General features: G+C 39.1%; 3 protein-coding genes and 2 long non-coding RNA genes across 6 annotated transcripts in view; 3 read left to right on the forward strand and 2 right to left on the reverse strand.

The window, feature by feature from the left end:
* The window catches only part of LOC111778406, an 11,459-nt gene extending 5,537 nt beyond the window's left edge, over positions 1–5,922 (forward strand). For both annotated transcript variants that reach the window (XM_023658201.1, XM_023658200.1), the window contains exons 8-11: positions 801–2,967; positions 3,144–4,542; positions 5,022–5,105; positions 5,414–5,922. In XM_023658201.1, the coding sequence (XP_023513969.1) occupies positions 801–2,967; positions 3,144–4,542; positions 5,022–5,105; positions 5,414–5,478 (3,715 nt within the window). In that variant the 3' untranslated portion in view covers positions 5,479–5,922. The remainder of the gene's footprint in view (positions 1–800; positions 2,968–3,143; positions 4,543–5,021; positions 5,106–5,413) is intronic.
* A 1,366-nt stretch (positions 5,923–7,288) lies between these two features.
* Positions 7,289–13,178, forward strand: LOC111779074 (ABC transporter B family member 19-like). Its single transcript, XM_023659132.1, has 9 exons — positions 7,289–8,158; positions 8,254–8,308; positions 8,388–8,563; positions 8,641–8,805; positions 8,881–9,176; positions 9,468–9,784; positions 9,873–10,096; positions 10,814–12,718; positions 12,796–13,178. The coding sequence occupies exons 1-9, from the start codon at positions 7,289–7,291 to the stop codon at positions 13,144–13,146; spliced, it is 4,359 nt and encodes a 1,452-aa protein (XP_023514900.1). The 3' UTR covers positions 13,147–13,178.
* Positions 13,179–13,204: 26 nt separating this feature from the next.
* LOC111779078 lies at positions 13,205–14,086 on the reverse strand. The gene is made up of 3 exons (XR_002812643.1): positions 14,003–14,086; positions 13,604–13,926; positions 13,205–13,492 (listed from the first exon to the last, which is right to left on the reverse strand). It is a non-coding gene; the product is annotated as an uncharacterized LOC111779078 (long non-coding RNA).
* LOC111779075 lies at positions 13,871–16,889 on the forward strand. Its single transcript, XM_023659133.1, has 3 exons — positions 13,871–14,691; positions 15,714–15,805; positions 15,884–16,889. The coding sequence occupies exons 1-3, from the start codon at positions 13,891–13,893 to the stop codon at positions 16,506–16,508; spliced, it is 1,518 nt and encodes a 505-aa protein (XP_023514901.1). The 5' UTR covers positions 13,871–13,890; the 3' UTR covers positions 16,509–16,889.
* Positions 14,142–18,041, reverse strand: LOC111779076. Its single transcript, XR_002812642.1, has 3 exons — positions 17,625–18,041; positions 14,398–14,560; positions 14,142–14,281 (listed from the first exon to the last, which is right to left on the reverse strand). It is a non-coding gene; the product is annotated as an uncharacterized LOC111779076 (long non-coding RNA).
* Positions 18,042–19,248: the final 1,207 nt, after the last annotated feature.

Here is a 19,248-nt window from a genome sequence, read left to right on the forward strand (position 1 = left end):
TTTTTTTTTTTTTTTTTTTTTTTTTTTTTTTTTTAATTTTTAAATTTCTACTTATAAAAAAATCCAAGCATTTTTATGGTCTCCAAAGTATAATTTTTATTCCAACTTATCATTTAAACATTAAAAGAAGGAACGGGAAAGCTTCTTTTTTGACATTTCATTCATTGCTCTTATTAATGTCTAAATGTTTGCTAAAAACCATTGAATGGGAATGGGGTATATTATTGTCTCTTTTATAGATTAAATAACCATTTTAATGTTCAGTCATCACAGGATTACCTTGGCTTTTCTAAAATCATCATCGTGTACTATTGTATTTGCACACTCATTTGATTAACTCACACCCCTCTTGTCCTAAGTCGCTGATTAGGGCACATTCCCTGCCCTCAAGAAAGAGGTTAGAGGTTCAAATTCCCCCTGCCCACAAGATTAGAAAAATAAAAACGTCAATTTAGTGATTTGTCATTTTTGTCCCCTCTTAAAACAGCCACATTAGTTAGTTTCTGATTATTTGTGGGATTGTAGCACCAAAAATCAGAACTTGTCCATGTTAATTACCAAGCTCTGATTGGGATGGAAACTATATTCCTCCTTTGGAAAACATAGATTGGGGGCAGTGAATAATTGAGAAACAGTTACACAGATGAAAGTAATATTCCCAGTTATAGCAGATATATTAGTGACGACATTTATTGGGTCATTTCCAAGACATTGCATGATGTGCGTTCTCCACTTCTAATCTCGGTTTTGCTCAAATAACTGTTTCACTGTGGTTTAATGTAGCATTTCAATTTTTGCAGCGAAGCATGCTCTAGTTTCATCTCTCTTTGTCGGAGGAGGGCAGAACATATCAACACATGGGCCCCCGGAGTCGATGACAGAGCTGTCAGATCATCATGCGAGTCAGACATGTCCATCGATGACCCCACTGAAGACTCTGTTGGAACCCACATCAATCCACAATACCAAACACGTAATAAGCACAATCCACAATCTGGTACAGCTTCACGAATTGAAGAACAGCATTCCCACGTGGACGAATCAAGGCATACCGCGTGTCAACCAGCCAAATCTTCTGCCACCTTCCCAAGTCAATGCAACATAAACTCGAACGGCGACACGGAGGTTGAGACATTACCTGAAAACTTGGAGAAAGAGAAGAATGAAGAAGAGACTCCGGCAAAATCATCAACTCCTGTGGGTCCCCTGGCCAGGCGGCTTAGTGTCCAAGATCGCATTAACCTTTTTGAGAACAAACAGAAGGAAAATACTGGTGGCAGTGGAGGGGGCAAGCCCGTTTCTGGGAAACCTCTGGAATTGAGAAGGCTCTCGTCGGATGTGTCATCAGCACCTTCGGTGGTGGAGAAGTCGGTTTTGAGGAGATGGAGTGGTATCAGTGATATGAGCATTGATTTCAGTAATGAAAAAAAGGACACAGAGAGCCCATTATGCACCCCTTCCTCATCTTCAATTTCTGATACTAAGTCTAATATATTTTCTGGTGCAACAGAAATTCAAAGTGAGAAGAGCTTGCCTGATTTGGATAGTAGAACTAGGCTCGAAAGAAGGGGAAGTTTTGTTAGACCTGGTGATGATGAGTCCACACAGCAAGCTGAGGAACAAATTACAGTTGAGGGTTATACAGGTAAAGAGGCTGGCGCATCGAAGGTACCGATTGGTTGGAAGGACCAATCATCTTCTCTGGCCCCAATCAGGTCATTCTCCAGTGGAGCTGAACCAGTTGGATTGAACGAACGAGGAGATTCTCAGGGAAATGTAAAGAATTTATCGAGCAGTGATGATAAAAGTAAGGGCTTTAAAGGTGGATTCGGTTCTGAGACACAGGTGAGAAGTTCTTCAGATCAAGCTGAGATTGATGGAGTCAAGAATCAGGCTGCGTCCCAAGTTAATGCTTTTGTTAAGAAGGCAGGGGATGATGCAGCTGATGGTAGGTTAGGGAATAAGATGGAGGATTCTGGGCCAAGAGATTATTCAGGATATCTGTTACGTCCTAGTGGTTCTCAAAGTCATTCTCGTTCTTTTTCTAACCAATCTGAATGTGGTGGAATAAAACTGGAATCCTCATCTACTCAGTCCATGGAAGTTGAAGGTGGCCAAGTTCCTCAACAACGGAGATCTCTTAAAGCTGAACCAGAGGCAGTCGCTAGCAAGAATATTGCATCATCAAATATGCATAATCTTAAAGTTGATGATTTTGGAGCTCAGAAAATGAAATTGCCAAAACCTGATTTGGCTGGCCGTAAACAAGTGGATAAGTCACAAGTTGGCAGAGAAGAAAGCAGTTTTCTTCATGAAAGAAGTAAATTGGACATGATTGGGAAAAATGTTACAGATAGCCAGGAAAGAACTCCCACATTCGCAAGCATACCAGGTGAGCGAGTTCAAAAAGTGAGGCAGACTAAGGGAAATCAGGAGCTCAATGATGAACTAAAAATGAAGGCAAATGAACTAGAAAAGCTTTTTGCAGAGCACAAGCTCCGTGTTCCAGGGGACTCCAGCTCTGCAAGGAGAAACAGTACTGCTGATGTGCAGCTAGAAGAGGCAATTAGTTCGCAGCACAGATCATCTTCAGTTATGGACACTGCTCCTGCAGAAGTGGTGGAAAGATCTGCGGTAGAATCAACGAGGAGTTCCAATAAATTGGAAAATATTTACACAACTCCAGCAAAAATGATCAATAACCATGACTTCAGTGATGATTCTAGAGGAAAATTTTATAACAAGTATATGCAGAAAAGAGATGCTAAGCTGAGGGAAGAATGGACTTCCAAAAGAGCAGAGAAGGAAGCCAAGATGAAGGCCATGCAAGATAGCCTTGAGAAAAGTAAAGCTGAGATGAAAGCAAAATTTTCTGGTTTTGTCGACCGACAAGATTCAGTAGATAGTGCTCGGAGACGTGCGGAGAAACTCAGATCATTCAACTATCGCTCTCAAACAAGGGACCAGGTATCTTTTCAGTTTAATTTTTATTTGGCATGCTCGTGATTCTGAAGTCCTGAGCTATCTCTCTCCCTCTCTCCCTCCCTCTAGCTCAATTTTGTTTTTTTTGTTTCTTGTCTTGCGTATTTTTCATTCTCATTTCTTGTTTGTTCGTGATGATGTTATATCTTTCTGCTTAACAGCCAATGATCAATTCAAATCAAAGTGAGGATGATGGGGACTTTCCTGAGGTTTTGGAGCAGAAATTTTATGGGAATGATAGATTACACAGTGATTCATATATATCGGATGGTGCATCTAGAAGCAACCAGAACAAGAAGGCTCTGCCAGGCAGAAAATTATCATCTACTCCTCGTCACACTGGGACTTCTGCTCCACCCCGGTCACTTGCCAAAGTTTCCCACTCTAGTTCTGCGAAGCGAAGAGGACAAACAGAAAACCTTCTTGCACAGTCGGTTCCTAATTTCTCTGAAATGAGGAAAGAAACTACAAAACCTTCTGGAGTTGGCAAATCAACGGCACGCCCCCTGGTGAGGAATTATTCTCGTAATAAAACTACCAATGAAGAGCCAGTCATTAAGGAGGAGAAGCATCGTCGTCCAAATTCTTCAAGAAAGAACTCTGCTAGTGCTATTGAATTCAAGGATATATCCCCTTTGAATGCAGACAATGTTGTTTCAGCACCATTGTCATTTGATGAAGAGCAGAACGATGATAGCATTTATGATAAATATTTGAAGAACATAGAATCAAAACCTTTCCTGAGGAAAGGCAATGGCATAGGCCCTGGTGCTGGAACACGGATGACGATGTTGAAAGCTCCTATGGAATCTGGACCTTCAAAAGATGATGAAGAATTTGATGAAGCGGCCTTTGAGGGTTCTGAAATTATGGCCAACCAAGAAGAGGAAGAAGAGGAAGGGCTAGAGAAAATGGAAACTAAATTTGCTCATATGGATAATGGAAAACTAAGATTAAACCAGGAATCAGATAGATCAAGTAATTCTGGGTCTGAAATTGAAAATTCTATGAGATCTCACTCTCATTCTCAGGTGGATCATTCTACAGTGTCTGAACTTCCCTCCATGGTGCCTTCATTTCACAAAGCAGGGTTACTTCAGGATTCGCCAGGTGAGAGCCCTCTCTCATGGAACTCACGCATGCATCATCCTTTCTCCTACCCGCATGAGGCCTCTGATATTGATGCATATATGGACTCCCCACTTGGGAGCCCTGCATCATGGAATTCACATAATATAACACAAGCAGAAACTGATGTGGCTAGAATGAGAAAGAAATGGGGAAGTGCCCAGAAGCCTTCTCTTATTGCTACGTCATCTAGTCAGTCGTGCAAGGATATGGCGAAGGGGTTTAAAAGGTTGCTAAAATTTGGAAGGAAAAGCCGTGGGACGGATAGTATGGTTGACTGGATCTCTGCTACAACATCTGAGGGAGATGATGATACTGAAGATGGGCGAGATCCTGCTTGTAGGTCATCAGAAGATTTGAGGAAGTCAAGAATGGGATTCTCAGAGGGCCCTGATGATGGCTTTAATGAAAGCGAGTTGTACTGTGAACAGGGTAACCTACATTTGTTGTATTGATTTGTTGATATCGTCTTTCATTTAATTTGCATGGAACATCCATTGAAAACATGCCCATTTAGGAGTTAAGTTAGAGTAATATTTATGCTTTGGTTTTCCTTGGGTTAGCGATTCGAACATGAAATTTGCTTATTTGTGAAAAAAAAAGAGATAAAATTTTGCTTTTTTAAAAAAATTTCTTTTTTGATTGACTAAAATTGGTTTAAGCTGCTCCATTGTGAATGGTCGTGACTCCTGATCGTAATATTTCGTGCTTTGTTTTTTNGGTAGCAATCTTTAAAAATCACATTGACCATTAACTGTTTATCTACTCACATATAAATTTTATTTTATCTGTATTATAGACCTTTTTCTTCTTCTTTTCTCCGATCAACTCCTATGGATTGCCTCCTTTTTATCTAGGGATGATGAGAATTAGAATTCACTTATCTATCTTCGTTTTGCTGCCCCCTGCAGTTCAAGAATTACAAAGTTCGATTCCTGCGCCACCGTCTAAGTTCAAGCTAAGGGAGGATCACATGTCAGGAAGTTCCCTGAAAGGTGAGTGCTTGTTGGTGTTATTGGCTATGTTTTCATTTACTTTGCTAATGACCTAAATGTATGTGTCTGTACTGTTTTTGCTCTAATCCTGCATTGCCTGGGGAATATAACGAAGTTCAAAAAGGACTTTTTGTTAGTTTTATGCTTTCAGCTAGAGGGGTAACTTGGAAATGATTTTTGTAGTTGTTCCTGGATCTTCACATCTTTTGCTTTATGTTTATAAGAGTTTTTACTTTTCTTGAAACAATGAAGAAGAAAGTTTGGAGATGAACTGCACTTCTAATAATGGGAAGATTGAAATTTTACAGCTCCACGATCATTCTTCTCTCTCTCGACGTTTCGCAGCAAGGGAACTGATGCAACGTCCAGGTAATAGACAGGGCAGATTTCCATGTAAGATCACTACTGTCTTGTTATCCCTGAATAGGATACAACAGTTGGTATAGTGCAAGGCACAAGTGCTTGAAGGTAATAGCGAATCGAGTTCTGCAATTCGATCGTCATGTACATGTTAATTTGATTCACAAGACCGACCGACCGATCACCCGACCACCTACATCATTAGGTAGTTATATATCTGTTAGTTGTGTTGAATTAATTAAGCAAGCATTCTGTATTGAACAATATGAGTTAATTGTTGGCAAAATGTCATTGTGATTTTGGTAGTCTTAGGAGCATTTTTTTAAAGTTGGTTCTGCTCTTCGTTTGCTCTGAGGGTTTAGTTTTGTGTGGTGTATATCTGAAGGAGCTCATGTCAAGAACAGAATTGTTGAGTGTGATATATAATTATGCATAATAAAAGCTTTTTTTTGCACGACTACTCTTGTTAAGTTGAGTTGATTGGTTTGGTAATTCTCTGTTTCTATGCCCTTAAAGTGGCAGTTGGAAGTGTAATTAGACTTGACAGTACACCTTATTTGCCATCTTTTTTCTTGCTTCTTAATGTCGATTCGGATCGGATGATATCTTATTATCTAATAGAGCTATGTTTACGTTGACATATGAGTGAGTGACAAGCAAGAGACAAAATTTTGTTGTGTTTTTTTAGGTGGGAAAATTAAAGCTTTGTACGGTTGATAATGTATAGTCCTATTGTTCATGAGTTAACTTGGGTCGAATCTAAACGTCTTTATTAAATAATGAGATGTGAAGTATTATAAATAATTATGTTCGGAATATGCCAAAAAATTTAAGTAATTTTTAAGCTGGTATTTGATTTTTTATTTTTTTTAATTCCACTCTAAATATATTAAAAACTTCAATTAAATTTATTTTATGGGTCGAAATATAACCAAACAATTTAATACCCATGGACATTTATTTTTCTTTTTTTTTGCGTTACACCGAGTAGAGATGTTCAAAGTATTTTTCGTTCTTGTTCTCATTCTCGTAACTTATTTCAATATTGTCGTGAAATTTTCTATTTATTTTCGTTCTTGTTCTCATTCTCGTAATTTATTTCAATCTTATCGTGAAATTTTCTATTTATTTTTTGTTTAGGGATATTCATAAATTCCCTCGAAAGAACGGGCTCGATCTCTTAAAAAATAAATGAAAAATTTTACGAGGATGAAAATGAAATAAGAGACAGGTACAAAAATGGAAAACGTTTCCCGTCTCCACCTCGCCCCGTAGACATCTATACTCACTAGCGGAGTGGGGTCATATCTCCTTGGAAGAAGAAAGCTTTTAAATCAAAATCAAATAACAATGGCGATGAAACCAACCAACCAAAACCACACTTCCTGCACTCATTCACATATAAAGAATACCGCCATTTTCATTCTTCTTTACAACCTCAACAAAATGGCAATAACGACAACCCCACCACTTCTTCTTCTCAATCTGCCGGCCTGCAGCTTCCTCTGCATCCACATTTGGCCTTGGAATCTCAGTTCAAACGGATTAAGCTTCCGCACCTTTCAATCACTATTCGGTAATCTTCCTTGTAATATCCTCAACCCCAATTTTTTTATTCCGACCAATCGTTTTCTGTTCTGTTCTTCTAGATTTACAGTTGTTGTTTCGTTCTACATTTCTTCGTGTTATTGGGATTCTCGCTTAATGGACAAATTCTTCCAAGTTTTTTGTACACAAGAACAAACCACATTTTGTTCAAATGTGTTTTTCCACCACTTTTGTAATCTCATCCTTTTGTTAGTTCTGAATCTCCATTCTCGGCCATGTCCGCCGCCTCCGGTCATCGGCACCACCATCCGACGCCCGCGAGTTCAACGGACGTCTCTATTTCTTTTTCCCCGATTGATTCCTCCATTATTTCAAGAAAATCCAATCCCAAAAGACGGCCTCTAATCCCTGCTCCAGCCACTCCCTTCGCCACTGACGATGATAAATCATGGCAAGGGGAAATCTCATGGCAGTTCAAACCAACTGGATGGCGAGATTCTCGCAATTTGGGCATAGCCTTAGGTCCCTGGGCCGCCTCCGTTGCGCCATCTTCATTTTCCAGTAGCAGAGTCTTTCGCCGAACCGCTAATGATTACTATCTTTCTCCTTCTCGCCGTGTTCGCCGGAGATCTCCGAGTCCGTACAGCGACGGTTCCGGCTATGTTCCGGCCGGCAGAATGGAGTTACAGAGCTTTGTGGGAAGAGAAACAGAGAACTCGTTATTCATCGGAGAAAGTAACATTCCCGGTGAAACCAGTAAAATCAGCTCTTCTTCCGGCTGGAAAGATGAAAGTAAAGATCCCTTGGCTAACAAGGATGTTCGTAGCAAGAATTATCATGATGTTTCTGAACATGCTTATAGCTTTGAACGTAGTGGGATGTATTCTTCCTATACTGATGATAGTGTTCCGGATGATGGTGAGGATGAGGATGAAGTGGAGCCGGCTAAGGCAGTTGGGCTCTTTAGCTTGTTTAAGTATTCAACGAAGTTGGATTTGCTTCTTATAACTTTGGGCTGTTTGGGAGCTCTCATCAATGGCGGATCTCTTCCTTGGTATTCCTATCTTTTTGGGAATTTTGTCAACCAGATTGCTACAGAATCGTCTGAAGCTGACAAGGACCAGATGATGAGAGATGTTGCAAGGGTATGAACCCAATAATTTACTCCAACTTCCCAATTTATGATTAGTTTGGAATGATTTTGGAAAATGCGTTCTACAACTTCTGCCTAAATTTGCAGATATGCCTGTTCATGACTGGATTAGCAGCAATAGTGGTGGTTGGAGCATATTTGGGTAAGAGGGAGATTCCTGTAAGATAGCATTTCAGTAACTTTCCTGCGAACATAGGATCCTTAAGCTGTAATTTTGACAGAGATAACCTGTTGGAGATTGGTGGGGGATCGATCGGCTGAACGGATTAGAACGAAGTATCTACGAGCCATTCTACGACAGGATATCAGCTTTTTCGACATGAAGATTAGCACAGGTGATATCATGCATGGAATTTCCAGTGACGTAGCTCAAATCCAAGAAGTAATGGGGGAGAAGGTAATATACTGATATTGTTTATGCTAACTTTAATATCATATTCTGATTCTTTGAATGATATCTTTCTGTTATTGCAGATGGCTCACTTCATTCACCATATATTCACCTTCATATGTGGGTATGTAGTAGGTTTTCTAAGGTCATGGAAAGTTTCTTTGGTTGTCTTCTCAGTGACTCCACTTATGATGTTCTGTGGCATAGCTTACAAAGCCATTTATGTTGGCTTAACTTCAAAAGAAGAGGTAATTTGATATGACCTTTACGATCCATCCTTTATATGTTGTGTTCTTAAGCCTTTTTCCATTATTCCTTTGAAGGCTTCCTACAGGAAAGCTGGGGGAGTGGCAGAGCAAGCCATCAGTTCAATCCGAACTGTGTTTTCATTTGTTGCAGAAGATAACCTGGCTGCTAAGTATGCTGAGCTCTTGGAAAACTCTGTGCCGTTTGGGAAGAAGATTGGATTCTCAAAGGGTGCTGGAATGGGAGTTATCTATCTGGTCACTTACTCAACGTGGGCTTTGGCTTTCTGGTATGGAGCTATCTTGGTTGCCCGGAATGAGATCACTGGTGGCGATGCAATCGCTTGTTTCTTTGGCGTCAACGTCGGAGGAAGGTAAAGCAGCATTAGCCGGCCATGTCGTAGTTAAATCTGTTTAAACTATATTTAGTCGGTGCTTTTAAGATGTACTTTCTTCGTTCACTGTATTCTCTGTCTATTGGTATATACTGAAAGTCATCCATACAAAACTTTTAACCAATATTCTTCCTGAAGTCATCAATATAAAACCTTTAATCAATATTCTTCCTTGCATGCATCTTTTCTCCCGTTCTTTGTGTTTCATCTTTATCAAATGTGCATTGTTCTGCCATCTTAACCTGAACATGTTTTCTGATTGTGATACAGAGGATTGGCTCTGTCACTGTCATATTTCGCTCAGTTTGCACAAGGAACAGTAGCAGCAGGCAGAGTTTTCACAATCATAGACAGAGTTCCTGAGATAGATTCTTACAGCCCATTGGGAAGAACACTCCCAAATGTTCGTGGAAGGATAGAGTTCAAGGGCGTCAGCTTTGCATACCCATCTCGTCCAGACTCCCTGATTCTGAATTCATTCAATCTGGTGTTCCCATCTTCAAAGACACTCGCTCTTGTTGGTGCCAGTGGCGGTGGTAAGTCCACTGTCTTTGCTCTCATAGAGAGGTTCTACGACCCCATTGAAGGTACGTATTTATGAAGCCAAGCTTGTGTCTCAAATCTGTTTGTGAGCTTAAAGGGAAATTAGAATAGAGTTCATGGGATTTGGTGCAGGGACGATTAGTTTGGATGGGTGTGATATAAGGACACTGCAAATCAAGTGGCTGAGAGATCAGATTGGGATGGTGGGTCAAGAACCCATCCTTTTTGCCACAAGTATTATTGAGAACGTTATGATGGGGAAGGAGAATGCTACTGAAAAAGAGGCCATTTGGGCTTGTGTTGCTGCAAATGCTGATACCTTCATCTCTGGTCTTCCACATGGCTACGACACCCAGGTTCATTTACCTAACTTCTGCTTTGCTCAAAATGAGCTGCACATCTTTTTGGAAAAACTTTATTTATTTATATATATATATATATATCTATATGTTTTCATCTCATATTTTTTGCTTTTCTTTTCTCCAAAAACAGAAATGGTTTTTTTCTCAAATTTTGAGACGATTCACTTTATGCTAAGGAAAGGTTTACACCTTTATAAAGAATAATTTGTTTACCTCTCTAGTCGATGTGGGATCTCACAATCCACCGTTCGGAGTCAGAGAGGTTTCCACACTTTTATAAAAAATGTTTTGTTCCCCTCTCCAACTTATGTGAAATGTGGGATCTCACAATCTACGGCTTGAGGCCAGCGTCCTCGCTGTCTGCCGCCATGTGTCTAGCTCTGATACCATTTGTAACAACACAAGTCCACCTCTAGCTTGTTATCTTTGGGCTTTTTCTTTCGTGCTTCCCTTCAAGGTTTTAAACCGCGTCTGCTAAGCTTCGTTCCCCTCCAACCAGCGTGAAATCTCTTAATTTCTTTATTTTATCTTTTCACCAAACTCTTAGTCAAATTTTAAAATTAAAAAAAAATATTGAAAAACTTATTTCGTAGTTTTATAAAATTAATATGAATTTTTAAAACTATGAAGTTTTGAGTCTAAACTTTGTATTTTCTTTTCTTCAACTCATTTGGTTTCAGTCTGTCTCAAGTAACATGGGGTTCTGGGCAGGTTGGAGACAGGGGAACTCTGCTTTCCGGTGGTCAAAAACAGCGAATAGCATTGGCACGAGCAATGATCAAAGACCCCAAAATTCTTCTCTTAGACGAACCAACAAGCGCATTAGACCCAGAATCCGAGTCTATAGTTCAAAAGGCCATCGATCAACTTTCTTTAGGCCGAACAACAATTGTTATCGCTCACAGGCTTGCAACTGTCAGAAACTCTCACGCCCTTGCTGTCATTGAACATGGCTCCGTCGTCGAAATTGGTACCCACCATCAGCTTGTGGAACGACAAGGCGCTTATTACAACCTTGTCAAGCTCGCATCCGAAGCAGTTCGAGAAACTTCTCTCAACCAAAATGATGCTCAGAAATTCACCGATCTTTCATTGAGTGATATCTCGAAGTCAGAGTATGTTGTTGAGCTTTCAAAGTCGGAGTACTTCAAATCTTCTGTAGAGGAGGATCAAGAGGGGAAGAAAGAGGAGAAGCGAAGAAATGTTAGGACTTTAGAAATATTGAAACTACAAAAGCAAGAGCTTCCAATGCTACTATTGGGCTGTCTCATGGGTTTGAATGCAGGAGCCATTTTGTCGATTTTTCCTTTCATTCTCGGAGAGGCCCTTCAAGTTTATTTCGATAGTGAAACTTCATCAAACATGAAAACGAAAATTGGGCATTTGTGTATAGTGCTGGTTGGGTTGGGGATTGGCTCCATTCTGTTCATGACAGGGCAGCAAGGCTTTTGTGGTTGGGCTGGAACTAAGCTCACAGTGAGAGTGAGAGATCATTTGTTTAGATCAATACTGAAACAAGAGCCTGGTTGGTTTGATTTCCCTGAGAATTCCACTGGAGTTCTTATTTCTAGGCTATCGATTGACTGCATCAATTTTCGTTCGTTTCTCGGCGATCGAATCTCAGTCTTGTTGATGGGATTGAGTGCAGCTGCAGTTGGCCTTGGTATCTCATTTTGGCTTGAATGGAGATTGACCCTGTTGGCTGCTGCTCTAACTCCTTTCACTCTTGGTGCCAGTTACATAAGCTTGATTATCAATATTGGACCAAAACTTGATGAAAATGCTTATGCCAAAGCTAGCAATATTGCTTCAGGTGCAGTGTCAAACATAAGAACAGTGACGACATTTTCGGCGCAAGAACAGCTGGTTAAAGCCTTTAATCGATCGTTATCCGTGCCGAAAAAGAAGTCGGTTAAAAGGTCGCAAATTTTAGGCTTCACATTTGGCTTCTCTCAAGGTGCCATGTATGGGGCTTATACTCTTACTCTCTGGTTTGCTGCACGCCTCGTCCAACAAGGCAAAACAAGTTTTGGTGATGTGTATAAGATTTTCCTCATTCTTGTTTTGAGCTCCTTTTCTGTTGGACAGCTTGCGGGTTTAGCACCGGATACTTCCATGGCAGAGACTGCAATTCCAGCTGTGTTGGATGTCATCAATCGAACGCCATTAATAGGTGACGAGAAAGGAAAAAGTAAGAAGGAACGGTTGACAAATTTTGACGTCGAATTTAAAATGGTGACATTTGCATACCCTTCTAGGCCTGAGGTGATTGTGCTAAGGGACTTCTGCTTAAAGGTTAAAGGATGCAGCACAGTAGCTTTGGTGGGTGAGAGTGGCTCGGGAAAATCGACGGTTATATGGCTAACTCAACGATTTTACGATCCAATTCGGGGGAAGGTGCTGATGGGAGGTGTGGATTTGAGGGAGATCAACGTGAAATGGTTGAGGAGGCAAACAGCTTTGGTTGGCCAAGAGCCTGCACTGTTTGCTGGAAGCATAAGAGACAACATTGCATTTGCCAATCCAAATGCCTCATGGTCTGAGATTGAAGAGGCTGCTAGAGATGCTTACATTCACAAGTTCATCACTGGCCTCCCTCAAGGATATGAAACACAGGTGAAAAAACTCATGTATAGATTATAAAACATTACTGAATTTGCCCAATGACCTCTTTGTGGTTTCTGTGATCATAGGTTGGTGAGAGCGGGGTTCAACTCTCGGGAGGCCAGAAACAACGGATAGCGATAGCGAGGGCGATACTAAAGGATGCAAGTGTGTTGTTGCTGGATGAGGCAAGCAGTGCACTGGACCTGGAATCCGAAAAACATGTCCAAGATGCACTTAGGAAGGTGTCAAAGCAAGCTACTACAATCATAGTCGCACATCGACTTTCAACTATCCAAGACGCTGATATGATTGCAGTCGTTAGAAATGGCTCGGTCGTCGAGCATGGCAGCCACGACACCCTAATGGCCAAGGCTCATTTCGACGGTGTGTATGCAAACATGGTTCATGCTGAATCTGAAGCCACTACATTTTCTTAGCCTAATTTCTCAGCTTTGTATTTACTCAAATCGAGTTCATATCAACGAACCAACATTGTTCTCGATCTGATAAAGATGTAAATTTAAAACTGAAGGAGAAAGAACAGGAGGATTCTTCTATTACTTTACATGGTTTTCAGGCCAAAAAAAAGGACACTAAACTTGTCCATTTTTTGAGCTATGAATTATTATCTACTCTTTATGATGCTTGCTTAAGTGGGAACATTTCAAAAGAAATCTGGCCTCCATTCACAATACTTCAAGCTTCAGAGACAAGGATTTCATGCCCATAAAGACAATAGCTTCACCAGAAAGCACAAAAATGTCAATCATGCATTCATTTACCCTACAAAAAATAGATTCAAAAGTAGGGTTTAGCAGCCATTGTTCGTTAAAGACAAATTGTTCTAACTTTGATTACATAACCACTAGAAAAGTGACATCTCAATGGCTTTACCTTTTTGACAAGGCCTGCTTTCCCACCATTGAAATGGGGTAACACAATGAACAAGATACCTATGTAAAATGACCATATTACCCCCAACTGAAACCACCATCTATCCCTGCTACATAGTGGCAGATATGACATTTCACCACAGGAAATGGGCCACATCCATTACTTTGCTTTTAAGCCAAGGGAAGCTGGTGGTGGTTACCTGCTCATGTCGGACTTACCCCATCTATTTAGGTGCTTGGATGAGGTGAAAGTTATAGTTTCATAGTCAAAAGTGAGCAAGTTCAAGAATGGCATCTCTTATACCAGGAGTATTACTTAAACTTCTGCAGAGTATGAACTCAAATGTGAAGGTCAGAGGAGAATATCGATCAGTGCTATTACAAGTAATCAGCATTGTACCTGCTTTGAGTGGCTCAGAACTGTGGCCCAATCAAGGCTTCTTTCTAAAAGTTTCAGATTCTTCACATTCAACTTACGTTTCATTGTCCAAGCAAGATAATGAGTTGATCTTGAACAACAACTTACAGCTTGGCCAATTCTTCTATGTTGATAAAATGGAAGCTGGAACTCCTGTTCCTGTTCTTGTTGGGATCCGACCGGTTCCTGGACGACAACCTTTCGTTGGAACTCCGAAGGATCTTATGCAAATGCTAGAGCCATCAAAGAGTCCAATGCAGGCTAATCAGAAAGCAAAAAGTGGAGCTAAATCAAAGTCGATATCAGAAACAAAAAATGATGGAATGAGACATAAAATCGTCATCAAAGAGGAAAAGGCGAATGTTTCGTCACGATACATGCAGGGCGTGTTGTCGTTGAATACTAGAAGTGGTAGATTTGATTCAAATGGTGGTGGAAGGAGGCATGAAAATGAGGATGGTGAAGCAGGTAAGGATTGTTCAAAGACAGAAGCGCTTCAGTTCAGTGTCAAGGAGGCTTCTGCAAAATCTAAAAGCATCCCTGCAAAAGGCACTTCAAATAAGCAGGAAAATATGAATGTGAACTGTTTACCTAAGAGAAAAGATCAAGTTCATTCATCAGAGACAGTTTCATGGGCCTCCTTGCCTACTAGTCTTTTAAAGACTGGAAAAGTATGCATTCCCTTAGCTCATTCCTTTTGTTTTCTCTTTCTGTGTTATTAGCTTTTTCGATTCTTCATTTTGGATTTAACCATTGGTTTATTGGTTTAGGGCTTGAGTGATCTCCAGAGTAACAACTCAAGCCCACCGCTAGTAGATATTGTCCTCTTTCGACTTTCCCTTTTGGGTTTTCCCTCAAGGTTTTAAAACGTATCTACTAGAGAGAGATTTCCACACCCTTATAAGGAAATCTCACAATCCACCCTCCTTGGGAGCCTAGTGCCACAATCATCATTTTCTTGGTAGCGGATTTGGCGATTGTGCGGCACTCACTCCCAGCACTGAGTGAGTCAAGCCAACTTAGGATCACATCGCCTATGGCTGGGCAACGTATGCTCAAGTCTCTAGCCCTGATTTGAGAAGAAGGTTTTTAGAAAGTGGGGGCAAAGAGATTTTGAAAGAGAGTTTGAAAGCAAGATTGAAAGAGATTGAAAACGATGTTGTGTCATATAAGCAAAAGGCAACAACAGCTTAAATAACATATAACTTTTCGGGTAGGGAGAATTTGACAACTAGTCGTATCTTCCTATAGTACATTTGAGGCGTTTCAGGTCTGGTAGGCCTAGACGTGATTTCGCCGAACAGTCATACAAAGTTAGGTGGTGGAGTTGACAACTAGTCACACCCCCCTATAGTACATTCTAGGGCATTTCATGTCTACCAGACATGATTTTGCCAAAACAAGAAGGAAATTAGACATCAAGAAAGCAGTAAAGAAAAGCGATAAAGTGATACAAGGCAAGGGTCTCGGCATGCCACTGGCATGAGCAACGCACCTTGGACAAGCATGACCGTGACCATGACACCTAGCGTCCTCGCTAGCACTTCATTCCACTCTCTAACCGATGTGGGATCTTCCAGTTACGGAGGGTCCAAGTACCTCAAATTACATAGATTATCTTATAGTTCCACTATCTTTACATTTCAATACATTTGGGTTCTATCAGATACATGTGAACTTTTACTTTTTGAAGGGCATGCTTAGGAGGAAAAATATAGCTTCCATGGTAGCAATAGAAGCTCAAAAAGAGGCAACTGCTGCAGCATCTATGGTCAAGTGTCTCAGGTATATTTTTGGGGTATAAACATTAAAATAATCCACAGCTTCATACACATTGAACTTATTCCCATCATTTGTTTTCAGTGTGTTTGCTGATCTGTGCTCATCAGCCTCACCCGAGAATCCCCAACTCCCTCTCGCCAAGTTCTTCACACTTCAGGAGTTAATCTCCCAAACAAATTCCAAAGATTCAGCTAAGGACAAGTCACTTCATTTGACTGCAAACTCATCTCTGCCAGAAGCAGATAAATCTACAAAGATTACATCTTTATTTCAGTCAAAGAGTGCTTCATCAAAGCCAGCAAAGGCAGCTATTGAACTAAAAGAAAGTGAAAAACAAGAATGGGCTAAAGGAGATGGTGCAAAGGAGATCAAATTACTACGAGAGGTCTTAATAAAGGAATCAACATCATGGTTTTTGAATTTCTTGGAGGAAGCTTTGAAAGTTGGGTTTCATATACAAAACCAGGACAGCAAAGGCTGGAACAATGCAAGGCGACAAACGGTGGCGGACAACCATATTGCTGTTGCATTATCACAGCTCAAGCAAGTCAATGAATGGTTGGAAAAGTTGAAAGGAAACTTGAGTTCAACAGATAGTGGCTTAAGGGAGACCATTGAGAAATTAAAGCAGGACGTTTATTGTTGTTTGCTTGTACATGCCAAGTCTGCTGCATCAGCTCTTGAGAGCAGACCCGACCATCGTTGATCTAGAACAACAAATCTGAACTTTGTAAATTTTATGATAACGTAAATTATGCATTTGAAGTGACTTAGTCACCTAATTTCGAGAGTTAGATCGTTCTTATCGTCGATTGGGCCGACGGATTAATCGATAATGTATATGAAACTATTTGTTTATGTCAACTGCACTCCCTATCCTCCACAGTTCAATACATTCTAACTCAACATGCAGATAAATGATACATCAATATCTTGCTGCATACTTAATCATATCAGAAGTGTTCAAAGTTCAAACAATATAGACAATGGTGTGAGGTGTGAGTCATGTTGAGTCATGTTGAGTCATGTTAGGAATCACGGACCATCGAGAATGGTATGATATTGTCCACTTTGAGCATAAATTCGCATGGCTTTGTTTTTTGTTTCCTCAAAAGATCTCATACCAATGGAGATGTATTCCTTACTTATAAACCCATGATCATCTCCTTAATTAGCCAATGTAGGACTCTCTCCCAACAATTCTCAACTATCCTCCTCTTGAACAAAGTACACTATAGAGTCTGTCCTGAGGCCTATGGAGCCCTTAAACAGCTTCCCTTAATCGAGGTTCAACTCTTTTTCTGGAGCTCTCGAATAAAGTAGACCCTTTGTTCGACACTTGAGTTACTTTGGATTACAACTTCGAGGCTCACAACTTCTTTGTTCGACATTTGTGGATTCTATTGACATGGCTAACTTAAGGGTATACCTCTTATACATTGTTAGGAATCACGGACCCTCTACAATGATATGCTATTGTCCACTTTAAACATAAGTTCTCCTGACTTTACTTTTGGTTTCCTCAAAAAGCCTCATAGGAGATATATTCCTTATTTATATAAACCCATGATCATCCCCTTAATTAGTCAATGTGGGACTCTCTCCCAACAATCCTCAACAAGTCAGTCATCTGTTAACCAGTCACGTACTCGATGAACAAAATGTAGTACCATACCTCAATTCAAAATGCAGTACCATACCTCAATTCCTATCTTCTAGAGAAGCAATGATTTTCAGCACGCTATATTAAGGTGAAATATACACTAAGCTAAACACCAGCTCAAGTATTCAAGTTGAAACAAAGAAAAAGAAACAAAGTTACCCTTTCTTGCTGGGTGTACCCTGCCTCTCCCACATGGCTCGCTCTTCCTACCTCCAACTGTGCCTGTTGAATAAGGCTAATTCACATTGGCCTCCTCCAGTTCAAGTCACTTGCGCATTTTAACAAACAGCTTGTAAGCATACAAAAGGAACTGCAAGAACACACACATTTAAACAGCAATGTCAGTGAGCAAACAATTGGGCACCCATAAAAATGAGTACATAATATTGCATACTAATTTATATCAGCCAACAAAAAGCTTCTTGATGAGAATGGCAAGCATATTATGGGTAGGCGAGTGGATGATCTTGTTTTGTTCATCAAATAATTGAAAACCCATGAGTGGATCTAGCTGCCAACATGATGGATGGGGAAGAAAAGAAAAGCAAGAGAGCTTCAATTAAAGGTAGATATGAGCTTTACCAAATGCCACCAACCTGCGACTGACCTCTCTGAAATAGCCCACACTTATTTGGAAAGGATTACCCATCATTATGAACAGATTTTGAACCCAACTTTTTTTAGGCTGATCGTTTTCAAAATGGCTTTGGTCAAAATTTTGTGAACTTCAAATCTGCTGACCCCACATAATTTTTTTAATTTTTTTTTTTTTTAAAAAGAGATTCAATTAAATTTAAAAAAAAAAAAATAAGGTAAAGATCCAGGTCGACTGAGTTGTAACTTTATTTTCCAGTTTATTCAGATAAAACAAAATCAATCCACGAGCTCAATCAAATTTTTTATTTTATAAAATTTTAACCCAACCCAAACAAGATATATATATATAACTGTTAAATTGAGAAATGAGATTGAAAGTTAGACCAATAAAATATACTACTAACCAAATCCTGAAAATAAATATAAAATATATCAAATATACGGCTAGTAACCAAATCTTGAAAATGAGATATATTACAGACAAATTTCTAAAAACAACCCAAAAATTTAACTGATTACATGGGTATAAAATATAATTAATAACTAACTTTATATTTTAAATCAAATTTCTTAATAATAATCCAACAAAATTTTTATGATTTGAATTGAATAATTCGAGTTAGATCGAATTTTCTAATAGTATGAATACACCTAATTTATATCTCTTTTATTTTCTTATTTATAAGATAATGTTTTTAAAAAGAAATGAATATTTAAACTCGTATCTTAACTGCTAAGTTATACTTTATTTCATTCTAAATCATAATTTATAAACGAAATTTATTCTAAAATAGTTATTTTAATGTTTTATAAACTTCATTTGAGAAAATTACGAGAAAATCTTATTTTGTTCTTTTATATTAGAGATTTAAATTCTCCTCATTAATTAGAAGAAATAAATCAAAATTTAAAAATTTTAAGTTTAATTTTAGTTTAGTATCAAAAGTTATTAAAGTTATTATTTAAAAAGTTTTTAAAATTTAAAAATTATATTATATATTAAATACGTTATTAAAGTATATTAAAGGTGATAAAAGCCAATCTAATTTAACTAATTAAAACGTGATTTAACTAATTAAAACGTATATTGGGAGTGGTCTAAAAGAAAATAATAGTAATAATAATAATAATAATAATAATAATAATAATAATAAATTAATTAAATAAATAAATAAATAAATAAATA

The sequence above is a fragment of the Cucurbita pepo genome, chromosome LG17 (assembly GCF_002806865.2).
Source record: "Cucurbita pepo subsp. pepo cultivar mu-cu-16 chromosome LG17, ASM280686v2, whole genome shotgun sequence".
NCBI classification, from domain to species: domain Eukaryota; kingdom Viridiplantae; phylum Streptophyta; class Magnoliopsida; order Cucurbitales; family Cucurbitaceae; genus Cucurbita; species Cucurbita pepo.